Raw genomic sequence first — 12,432 nt, forward strand, 5'->3', positions numbered from 1 at the left:
TAACCAAAATTAGGACTTGTCTATGTATCAGGATCTTCCACTGATCCATAAGACTTCTAGAGAAAAAAAATCCATAAAGAAAGAGAAAATTCTAGAGAGAGAAAGTAGAGAGAGAAAGTGGAGAGAGAAATCTTCGTATCCTTCAGATGAGGCAGTCATGGTCGGGATCATCAGAGATCCTATCAGGGTGACTTAACATAAATCAAGTGTTACAAATTTCAAATAGAATCGGACTGGGATCAGATCTACCGCACGAATTTTGGAGCAATCTCAAATCATCATATTTTTATTTCAAATTTATCCTAGGATCTGTGATGTAATCAGAGAGAGAGTAGAAAGATTCTAGAAAGATAAAATCCACAAAAAGAGAGAAAGATCTAGAGAGAGAAAATAGAGAGAGAAAATATAGAGAGAGTAGGTAGAGAGAGGAGAGAGAAAAGAGAGAGAAAGAAGAGAGAAAGGAGAGAGAGGAAAATTCTCTCCTTCTTCTTCTTTTTATTTTATTTTATTTTTATTTTTCTCTTTCTCTTTTTCCCTTTTTTTTTCTTTTCTTTTTCTTTTTTCTTTTTCTTTTCTTTTTCTTTTTCCTTTTTCTTTTCTTTTCTTTTCTTCTTCTTCTTCCTTCTTTTCTTCCCGCGGCCTCCCTTGGCTGAAACAGGGGAGGACCGTGAGGTCCCCCCCCTCGGTGGCTCGGGCTCCGGCAGGGTGGCGGCCTGGCCGGAGATCCAACAACGGCCGGCGATGGGGTTCGACCGGCGGCTCTTTTTTTTTTTTCGAAAAATAGGGGATCCGTCCCCTTTCTTCATGAACTCCGACCATTGGCCGGTCGCCGGCGGCCAAGGCTTTCAGGGAAGGAAGAGAGATATATGGGAGTCCGGTCTCGGGGATGGGACGCCGCAACCGGCGGCGCCGGTGGTCGAAAAAGAGAGGAAAAGGTCCGGCCGAAACAGAGCAAAACAGGATTCACTATTTTCAAGGATTTTCCGACGATCCTGACGGCCGGCGAGGAGTTTAAAAACATGGGAAGAAAGAGAAGAGGGAGAGGAAGAAAGATTGAACCCTTACCTGAACTCCGGGGGCTTCTTTGACCTTCAATTTCCGGCGAACACGAGAAGAGGCTGCCGCGGCTTCTTCGGAGAAAAGGAGAGAAATCGGGTTCGAAGATCATCGGTGGAGGGTCTTGAGAGAGGGAGAGGCTTATTTATAGGGGATACTAGAGTTCTAAAAGGCCTAGAGTTCTTCTCCGATCGGGATTCATCGGAGAAGAAGACTCCTTTCGGGAGTCCTCCTTCCGTCCCTTTTTTTTTTTATCTGGGTTATTACAGTTCTCCTCCTTAAATAGGATCGGAGGGAGATCGTTTCCGACTCCGATTGAGAGCCGGCGAGAGGAGGAAGAAGACTCCGTAGGGGAGTCATCTCCCCTGTTTTCCTTCCTTTTTTTTTGTTTTGGGCTTTTTGGTGCGCTCGAATTCTTGTTCGGGCCAGGCCATCACAGTATCTATCCAGCTTGGCTATTGCTGTGTCTTCTCTAAAGTTAGACCATGTGAAATGTCGGGTGTTGAGGCTGAGTTCTATGAGCAAGTTATGATTGACAAATTTGTTGAATAGGTTTGATATCGAGGTACTGTTACTCTTCCCTCTTCGGTCTTTAGAAGGCTACGTTTTACATCCATTTGGATTTCGAAAAAAAAATTAATAAAAAAGATCATTAATGCATGTTGGATTGAAGCCCACACACCATTAATGCAGATGGCATGGAATTTCACACATACCAAGAGTTGGAGGTTGAGTTTGTATTTATTTTAATATATTTCTATTTTTTCTATAAAATTTATATTTATTCAAAATATTTCTATTTATTTTAAATTTATTTATATTTATTCTAAAGATATTAATATTTATTTCATGTGAAATTTGTGTATATCCTTTATTATTGTTGTTTATTGAGAGAGAGATATTAATGTTCACTGCGGCCATCAACGAATACAAAAATAGAAATGCTTCAAAATAAATACAAACTTATCCATATTAATGATACATGGACTTCCATTATATCCATACTAATAGTTTATATTTTTTCAAACCCAGATGGATGGAGAAGTTGCCCCTAACTTTTGGAGCTATTGAATGGAGATCCGTATGTTGGAAACCTACCAAATCTTCTCTCTCTCTCTCTCTCTCTATATATATATATATATATATATGTATGTATGTATGTATGTATGTATGTATGTATATGTAGAAGATCGTGATGTATAAAACATATGATTTAAAATATATGATATTTTAGGTATGGTTACTTTAGGTTTGCAGTATACATCTGACCTCCTAGCACAGTCCATATTTTCCGTATCTCATGGTCCCCATGTTCACGGTCGGTGGTGAGGTAAACCATGCTCTACCAAGTATTATGTTCACTGAGCTCGGATCGATTATGCAGCGTCCAATGAAACGAAGTTCTGTTGTCCGTGTGTAAAATGAAGGCTATAGCTTAAAAATCTTTTGTTAGATATGGCTCACATAATGAACTGGGGCTTGCCCCAGCTTATCATCTTATTCTCTAAATTCCCTGTTCCATTATAATAGTCAACATATGCATTTGGCTGATTAGAATGAAATTATAATTCAGCATGCACTACAGCAGAAGATACTGTTCAACTATTATTTCAATGAATACATTGCTGCATTTTTACTGTTTTAGTTTAAGCATATCAGATAGCAGTAGAATATTAATGCTGTCTTGAAGCCTTATTTTAACATGGTATGGCAGCTTAATAACCCTTGAGAAACCCAACATGTCTTGAAGCGAGGAACTTGAAAGCTCATATGAAGTTTGCAATGACCTTGAAATATAAGAGATCATGATAATTAGGAAAGTAAAAATGCCTAAATCATTATAGAAATATGATCATAGGACTCAATTACCTAAAAGATTAATTATATATTTTTATGTATATGGATTCAAAAATAATATTATTTAAAACATAGAGGCTTTTTTGTGATCAGAAAGAAAAGAAAAAATTGCAAGGACCGATATATGCAAAGAGAAAAGAGACCAAATGAGAAATGAAAAGGTTATCATAAAGGAATTCAACCTCATTTTCCCCATTTTAATCCTTCTAAGTAGGATGAAAAAAAGTAATGAGGCAGGTAAATTGGGTACCTACATCATCACTTGCTTGAATATGTTAACTGAGTCAATTCAAGTTTGCAGGCTTACTGAGATCTTGAATAAAATGATTAGTTCACTAATCCACATCGAGTTTTATGCAATCTGAGTCAACTTCAGTCAACTCGAAAGGTAGCCAAATTAACTCAAATGGATCGAGTTTTGGGTTAACTTGACGATTTCTAAAACATTACATGTAACTCTGAAGGGTCATCAAGGTTTGAAGCACTGCAACTTCTCCAGTAGACATACAGCTCCTGTCACCAGGGAAGGCCTAACCATCTTTCAGTCCCCACAAACAGGTGAGAAGAAACCAACAAACCTTATTCTGTTGCTCAATACCTACCAGCCACGAGAGACCACCAGTACTATTACCTCCTGCTATGGTCTTCCCTGAGACTTCACATGCTCACACATTTGCCTGACATTTGTCTGCGGATGCTTGACTCCTTGCCGCTTCTCTGCTTTCATTTCACATCGGAAGGTCTACGGAATTTTGGATGCTATACTCATTTCTCAGAGCAGGAACACTCTTCATGGTACCATCAGACCAACAAAGAACCCTGGTGATCGATTCTCTAGTGTACCAGCTTATTTAGTTTTACTGGGTGCTTTGATGCTTGTCTCCCTTGATAAAACTATACCTTGGCTAACAGGCCCCTCAGACAGCGATTCAGGTCTTTCAGATGTTTTCATGCTCCCTTTTCACCTACAAAGCAGTTCTCCAAGAATCTGAATGGCGCTGCGGTTCACTAGTGCCAGCATCATGTACAACATTGATAAGAGAGACATTAGCAGTATTAACATATTAATTGTCCTTTGAACTGCTGCAAGAGTATTAGTTTACTTGAATACTACCTCTCTCTCCAGAAAGTAATAATTTCTGTTGCATTTTCATAGTTCCATTGCAGCACTAATAAAGATTGTACGGTGTACTTAAGTTGGCTCTTGCCTACTTTGAACATCGCAACAAGATGATGCATGCAGCATAATTTGAGTCTACGAAGGCAGTGAACAACACCACCAACATACTGTACCTTTCGTGCTGGCTAGCTCCACATCATCTACCCGTAAGATATTAGATCATAGAGCTTCATGGAAGCTTCGCACTACCGGTGTTGGGATAATGCCAAACGGTGCAATTTGTTATATGGTACACAAACCATCAACCAAGATATCAAAGCAATGATGGCCACTCTGGAGATCAAGGATAAACTACAACCGCTATGAAGTTTCACAAAAGAACATTCCAAGTACTGAAGCTGAGTGCAAACAATACAAAAGAAAGGTTTTGAACAACCGCTATGAATTTTCACTAAAGAAATAAATACATTCCAAGTACTGAAGCTGAGTGCAAACAATACAAGAGAAAGGATTTGAACAACCAATTCTACTCCGTTAATTCAAGACCAGATATTCAGTCATTTTCCGACATTGCATTGTATTGTTCCTTACACCACCCTTCAACCCTCTCCAGTTAGAAAATTCAGAACTTTGAACTAAGTCTAAATCTAAGAGAATTAAGATTCACCAGAACTTTTAATGTCAACTACAGTTGTTACAGTTCAACCATTTCTTGGTAGCATTTCTGTGGCTAAACAGAAAATAACTTTTCCTTGTATCTCCCCTCAAAACCACAAAAGATCCAGAAACCATCCCATGTAAGCTACCTCTCTATCACCTGGATTTCTCAATCACAAAAGCTCTATTTACAGGAGAAGCTCAAGTGCTTGCACATAGGTCTGAAAAGGTGAGAACTTGAACCACTAGGTGAAGGAGCTCGGTCCAGCCTCTATGTGTGCGCAGATTGGGACAATAACCTGCCATGGTTGTGCTCACCTTCATAAGTAACAATGAGCATTGAGGGATCATCCACACACCTTTCAACATGTTTTCTTGCAGGGCAGCCTCTCATGCTGCTACATTTATAATATCCCCTGCATGAATTCAAATGAAAAATTTTTGTAGGTTAAGCTGAGTTTGAGAATCACTCAAGAAAATTTGAAATAACTAGGTTAAACATCAGCAAATAAAACAAATATTTTACCATAAATCAGACTACTTCCAATACAGATAAGTAACTATGAGTGTAGCTTAAAATATCAGTTACAAAACTTCTATTCTGAGGGAATCCATGGCTAACCTTCTAAATTTGCCACTGGCAAGCAAGAAAAAGACAATGGATAAGGCAATTGCTTGTTTGTTTCATTTTTTTTCATCATGACGAATTACATATCTGGGATTTTACTGTAATATATGGGCCAATCTCTCCAGTGACAAACCATTACAATATTACATCAAGGGAGATAAGATGTCAAGGGAGCTGCCCATCACGGATCTAAACAGCTAAGGCAAATCCTGCCGCAATTGAGAACATTCCAGAGAAGTAAATAGGCTAGACATACTTTATAGTAATATTCTGTGAAATGTCAAGCCACTCTTATCATTAAGTTCTCCGTACCAAAATGAGCAAATCCACAGCTCATTCATTACATATCACTAACTAGTTAATCCCATGATTAATGGTCTTTACTGAATCTAAATATCACGAACATGACAGCATGGAAAATGAGTAAACCATGAAAACAAATTCGAAGCAATGAGTTCCGCATAGGGGTGAAAGTGGACCCAATAATATCCATCTGAATCCATTTCCACATCCAAATCCATCTAAATATGGATACAAATTTAAGCATCCAACTAATCTTTATATCCATATCCATCAAAGAAAAACAAGTACGGATTTGAATAGTCAAATATCCAATCCATATTTGAATGTCGAGTTATATTTGCAATCCTGTTTAGTCTTATAAAGTTCTCATGAACTTTAAAGGGAAATAACGGACAAAATTAACATTTACTCAACTTAGTTTGCCTTCCATATAGCAGTATCTTTGATTTGGGAGTTAATAAAATTAACTCTTCTATGATTTATTCAGCATTTATATTCATACTGTTAATATCCAATTTTTATTTGCATCCTTTTAAAACAAACTGGGATATGAATTTCAGCATCCTGTTAACATCTGCAGATTTATCTGTTTTCTCAAATAAAAATAGATACAGATATGTATATATTGATATCCTATCAGCATCCAATTCATTTGCAGCCCTAGATCCAGAAATGTTATAGTTGCAATGGAAGGCGAGATAACTTCCACAAATTTAGAAGATGTGTATTATTTACCTAGGATGAGGAGAACCCTTGATTGGCTTCTGTCCATACTTCCTCCATGAGAATTCATCAGCAGGGATATCAGAAAGCTTGTTGCTGATGGCAGGCACCTTAATGGATCTCCTCACTCTTAGCTTTCTACAAAAAATATTCGACAACGAGAACTATTATCCAAAACCAGGAACAATGTAAAAAGCCAATAGGATGTGAACCTAAGATTAAAAGCCTAACCTCTTCTTTGAGCAATGACACCTGCCTGCAGTGGCACATCTGCCACTCCCATCCTCCCCTCTGCCAGTGCACCTCCTCCTTGGAGGCTGGTTCAAGTTAATCTGATTGGATGATTCTGGCCCACTGATCAGATGGAAGGGCCTCCCATCCAAGCTCGCCACGCTTCTATCCACACTCAAGGATGAGACGAAGGACCTTGACGATGATCCAGTCGCCGTGCAACTAGAGTTATCAAACTTAAGATTTATTCCACTACTGCTCCTAGAATACATCTCACTCTGGAATTTAAACTGCTGCTGAAGCTGAAACTTTTGGTTGTTCTGCTGCTGTTGGAGGAAATGGAGGTGGGTTGGGGGAGCTTTTAAGCCAAGTTGGAGGGTGCCTCTAGAAGCAACATCCCCTTCCAGTACAGGATTCTCAAGAAACATCCTTTGAGGGATTTGTTGAGGGATTTTGGTAGTAGAACCTAATTCTCTTACTGGGAGTTCTACAGGTTCTCTTGGGAGGAGCTGGAGAGGCACTGGAGAAGGGCTTGGTCTAGATACTATTGGGCTATCTAAAAAGATCTTATGATTAAATGGGGAAAGAGTTTTGTTCAACCTTCTCACCCTTGCATGACCCGCTTCATTGCTAAGCTTGGAAACTACTTTCTTAAATTTAGAAACAGCCTCTTCAGTCTCTGCCACTAGATTTCTATATAAACGGAGCTTGTCTTGGGACTGAGATAGAAGATTGAGGACCATGTGGCAGCTTTCCACAGCCGTCCTATTAGCTATTTCCACCTCCTCCATCTCAAAACAACACATAAAAAAGCCCCAAAACTCCCAGAAAGCTCAGAACCGGGCACTTCAATTAACATCCAAATCACAAGCCATCTGTTAGCTTTCAGCAACTCGCTGGGGACGCTTAAGATATTGGGGGAACAAAAAACGCAAACCAAGACAAGATTTTGATGAGTTTTCCGCTTACTTCTGGTTCAAATCAGAAAAGCAAACAATAGGATCGGATTAGTCGCAGGCGAATTAAACAGATTACAGGGGGGTGAAAAAAAAAATCTAAAGACTTGATTCCAAATAGCTTCTAAAAAGACAAATTTTCAAACCCTCGAAATCCTAAAAGCCCCGAAAACTCCAAATCCCTAAAGAAAAAAAGCATCAAGAAACTTCATACCTAGCTCAGAAAGCAGATCTCCAGAAACCGATTCAAAAAAAACGACGAGAAAGAGAAGAAGAGGGGAGCCAAGATGAGAACTTTGACGATTTTAATCAGCTCAAATCCACTGCATGAAACTTCAATCAAAGAAAGACCAAACCAAAATGATGGATTGAAGATTTCAACCCAGAAATCAACCTCAAAAATCCAGCTCGGGCGGAAGACAGGAGAAGAAATAAGAGCTCAAAGAAGGTTAACCTCGTTTGGGGCTCGGAGAAAACCCTAGATTTCGGGCGCCCCCCCTTCGCTTCCCACTGCTGCCGTGGGATCGAAAGGTGTGAAAGCCAAGAAACCGGAGAAGAAATTCTCTCACTCTCTCTCTCTCTCTCTCTCTCTCTCTTCTCGTCACAGAATAAAACACCTCCAAGCACTGGAGAAAAATAAATAGGAAAAGAAAGCCCAGGGACTTAAATAATTATAAATTCCAGAGGGGGACACGCGAGCATATGGGAGGCAAATGAGAGATATACTCCCCTTCTGGCGCATCACACACCACGACAAAATATCCACCGTTGATCAGACGAATCAGACGGTTCACAAGAGAGCTTTTTAAATGGAAACCGACGTCTCCATCATGGATCAGACGGTGACGGGACCCAACAGAAAGACCTCGTTAATTTTTTTTTCTATTTTCGCTTTTCTTAATGCGGTTTGGTTTTTAGGCAATTAATGGTTTTGGTTTTATTTAATTCGCTGTCCCTCTGAAGTGTTGGGGCCCACTAGGGGGTCAAGCGTCGGGTGCGCATCTTCAGGTGTCCGTCGCGTGGTGGGGCGAATGAGAAGTGGACGAGTGTCGGTGAGAGGTTACGTGTCGGTTACAATGTTGACCGGGGCAGTCCCTGCTCGGCGACTAGGAGGTGACAGGGGAGAGTGGGTCCCGCATGTGGCAGTGGGTCGTTGACTATGGGGGGACCACGGTCACCTCCAGCGGGTCTGTAGTGGTCCGGGCTTATCAGGTTTTGACCCGGACGGCATGTGGAGCGTGATTTGGCATACGAGCAATTAATGAACTCACGCTGCAATGCAAAGTGCAAAAAGGAAAGTTTAAAATCGGTTTCGTAATTTAATATAACATAACTTTTTTTAAATGTAGTATTTATTTTTGCATCATCCGTAAATTCAAATCTATAGCAAATTTTTATTATACAGCGTACGCAGATAATGCAATTGTATAGGTTTGTATTACAAAAATATATATTTTAAATTTTATTAAAAAAATTTAAATTTATAAGAAAATAAAATTGGATTGCATCATTTATTATCAAAAATATTGGAGATTGAATCTGACGGCAGTGCAATGTCTATTTATGAATCCTATAAGATTTTTTATTTTTTTTATTTTTTTTTTATTGTATTCATATTAGAATTATATAATTATCTATTTATATTAAAAAAAATAAAGAGTAGGGAAAGAATTAAAGCTTAATCTTGCAAGATGGAATGAATGACTTAGATTAAAATCGAGTCTTGATATAGTGTTATTCTCTTGTTACCTTCTCAACTCCCTTGTTTTCTTTCAGCTATAGTTCTTCCCATCTATCCATCCTACTTACTTGATAGAATATTGTTGGACAGATAAATCTAAAAAATCATAAAATTATTGATAAACATAAATACTTTCTAAACCACCATCGCTAAACATTTGGTTGCAATATTTATATTTTAACTCAAAATAGAAATCTTTTAGCAGACACATATTTTGCCCAATATAAGCTTACATATTATTTAAAAATAAATATCTTTCACACTACATATGCAAATAATTTTAGAGATAGATACTATTTTGCTGCTGCAAAATTGTCACTAAATCTATATTTTTTTGTATAACAAATTTTTACTTAAAATGAATAAAAAGACGTATCTATTTTGTGCATATGAACATATGTTCCGATGGTGATGGATAATTTATGGGATTTGATCCAGTACAAAAGGATGGATGATTATTAAGCTAGTATTAATGTGCTCAAGAAACTTTTTGCACATAAGAAGCATTTGGTTTCTTCATCGTAGAACCCTATCTTTCAATAGTGGAGGGGAATGATTAATGAGTCTAATCTTTCCTATAGTATGCTCACAACTTGATGTCATCTTGGTAAGAAAGATGTAGGTTGTATTAGTTGTTTTATAATTTTATTTTCATTTTGGATCTTGGTGATATTGTTTGACACTTTTGGTCAACCATAGCAATCCTATTACATTAATTACTCTTTCGCTCTTCTACCATTATAAATGGCGAATGAAATAATGAATAAAATGATATTTCACAGCATTGATATTGTTGGGAATTGTTCAGCATGTTACAACAACATGTGCACCACAGAACAAGCCAACTCCTATATTTTGATCTAAAAGAATGACTAGACCTGATATAAATTACTTGAACCACTACAAAGATGACTAGACAAGATCCAAAAGTAAGATCTATCATATTAAAAAACTACATCGCATGCTAAATTTTTGAAAGTCATAATTTAGTTGTACAACATCCGATCAAGATTATCTCATTTTTCAAATTTGATAATTTTTTAAGCTTTACAATGTGATACCCTCTTTAAAGGATATAGTATATTAAGCGCTCAAAATCAAATTCTATCATCCGACTTTCTAAATAGATAAGTCAAATCAAAAAAAATTTTCCAAAAAGACTTTCGACTGAATGTACCTTTCAATATAGGAAGAATTAGATGAAACAACTAAATACAAAATCAATATAGAAGTGAAGATCTACCTCCCCTAGGATTTTTGCTCTATTGTATTTATTTTCACTAATTATATCTATTTTAAGAAAACTATATTCCATTTGAACTAAAAGAGAAATCTAGCATGAATTTTGCTGAGGAAATCTTTATCTAAGTTTGTTGTTTATCAATTAAACTCTACTTTCATCAATCTTTCTATTTTTTTCTAAATTTTTTGAAATATTTGGGTGGACTGGGTTGAGGGAATTATTTCTCCTTGATTGACTCATTTTTGAGGCCCACAACTTGACTTCAAGTTGTAGTATCATCTGCAAAGTTAACCCATGGCCAAATTGTTTGCTTTGGACAAGCTATAGGGGTCAGTGGCTGAGACCTAAAACCTATCCACGCCTCAAACCTTTCTTTCCTTTCTGAACATCCTCTGAATGCGGACCAACATCCTATCATGCTCCTATTTAGGCCTCCTGTCCCTCGCATATCCCCTTGTTGTCGCACCTTGATTTCTCATCGTCTCCTATCCCTCACGCACTCCCATCATTGGCACCTAGAAACCTCATTCCTCATTTTCCATGCTCTCCTTATCTAATCCCCTTCCATCCTCGGATACATGCTATCCCAAAGCTACTCTACTCTCCTCTACTTCTTGAGAAGATATTCGTTGCAACGGTGATACCGTATTAAAGTTGTTACAATCCAATCAAAAGCTAAAAATCGATGGCTAGTATGGGACATCATTCATGAGAATCGGTGAAATACACGGCACTCAATGAAATGTAGGTACTTTCATTTGATTGTAATAAGTTTGACGTGATATCATCGTTGCAACGAATATTTTTTCCTACTTTCCCTCAACCTTCACCCTCTCCCACACCTTGCACCACCAATCCCTCCCCCCATCCTACCCATCCCTAAGGATCGGAGCTGGAGAAGACCTCCTATATTGGCCCTCCTGCACCTTTATCTCTAACTCCTTCCTCCGATGGTTACGCTCCGTTATCTCTCCATTTTTCTATTTTTCCTACATTTTCTTTGATTCTCCTCCAAATATTAGAAGTAAAGCTTCCTATAAGTCAACTACTACAACTAAAGTTGCAATGCGGCCGAGTTGTAGGATGATTCAACTATAAGACTCCACCTTAAAGTAGATGGGGTTGGGGCTACAAAGGGAGCTGAGCTAAGTCAAGGATTACTTATGATTAACTCATTATATGAAATGGATATCTAAATTGAGATGAGCTTGGATATCTAAATTGAGCTGAGCTTGAACCAAGCTTGGTAATACATGGTCATGTTTGACTTGTTTGCTAACTTCTTGTTGGCTAACTGAACAAAGTTAGTAGGCCAAGTCTAAGCTTTCATTTATTTTTGCCAACCCAAAGTGTACAAGCATATGTTTTCTTGAGCTTAAATTTAGATGACGCTTGATGATATGTCATTTTGTAATCGAGCACATTATCAGACTTGTTACTATTAAGGCTACAAATGGATCGGGCTGACTAGTGACATGATCCAGCCCGATTCACTTAGATCTATTCCTATCCATTTTAAAAGATCCATGGGGTCAAATTTGGTTTTAAAATTGAACATGTTTCACTTTTTGGGTCGAGTTTGGATTCAGTAAATTTGAACCCAATCCAATATGAATCCAGTATACCATTAGGATCTAAACTTGTTTGAACCTCTAACTTGTAATTTAAAATTTGTATGAGCAATATCTTTAATATAAAAGTAGGGTTAAAATTATTTTTATATCTTAATTTTTTTAAAAAAATATTATTTATTATCTATTTTATGTAGTTAATAGTAGTTGGATATATGGTAATTAAAATAAAGTTCATTACGTTTAAATCAAATCCAATCTGGATCTGAATTTTTTGGATTGGAGCCGGCTTTTATATGAACCCAATTCGAACCGAATGATCCATTGGTTTGAAAATCTTGACCGT

General features: G+C 37.7%; 1 protein-coding gene across 3 annotated transcripts; it reads right to left on the minus strand.

Annotated features, from left to right (window-relative positions):
• Nucleotides 1-4,458: 4,458 nt before the first annotated feature.
• LOC140850777 (protein WRKY1-like) lies at nucleotides 4,459-8,155 on the minus strand. 3 transcript variants are annotated; one of them, XM_073253683.1, is made up of 4 exons: nucleotides 7,986-8,155; nucleotides 6,576-7,543; nucleotides 6,357-6,482; nucleotides 4,459-5,106 (listed from the first exon to the last, which is right to left on the minus strand). In XM_073253683.1, exons 2-4 carry the CDS (start codon nucleotides 7,379-7,381, stop codon nucleotides 4,962-4,964), a joined length of 1,077 nt encoding a protein of 358 aa, XP_073109784.1. In that variant the 5' UTR covers nucleotides 7,382-7,543; nucleotides 7,986-8,155; the 3' UTR covers nucleotides 4,459-4,961. The 3 variants fall into 3 exon arrangements, with proteins under 3 accessions (XP_073109784.1, XP_073109783.1, XP_073109785.1); XM_073253682.1 differs by having other exon boundaries at nucleotides 6,576-7,546; XM_073253684.1 differs by having other exon boundaries at nucleotides 6,576-7,546; nucleotides 7,746-7,991.
• Nucleotides 8,156-12,432: the final 4,277 nt, after the last annotated feature.

This window comes from Elaeis guineensis, chromosome 3 (genome assembly GCF_000442705.2).
Source record: "Elaeis guineensis isolate ETL-2024a chromosome 3, EG11, whole genome shotgun sequence".
Classification (NCBI taxonomy): domain Eukaryota; kingdom Viridiplantae; phylum Streptophyta; class Magnoliopsida; order Arecales; family Arecaceae; genus Elaeis; species Elaeis guineensis.

Excerpts from the sequence above, each read along its gene's own strand:
- LOC140850777 (XM_073253683.1), bottom strand. The coding sequence starts at position 7,381 with ATGTGTTGTTTTGAGATGGAGGAGGTGGAAATAGCTAATAGGACGGCT. Across the intron at positions 6,483-6,575 it reads TGTCATTGCTCAAAGAAGAG|AAAGCTAAGAGTGAGGAGAT; the intron begins GTTAGGCTTTTA and ends TATTTTTTGTAG. Across the intron at positions 5,107-6,356 it reads AAGGGTTCTCCTCATCCTAG|GGGATATTATAAATGTAGCA; the intron begins GTAAATAATACA and ends GAATTCATGCAG.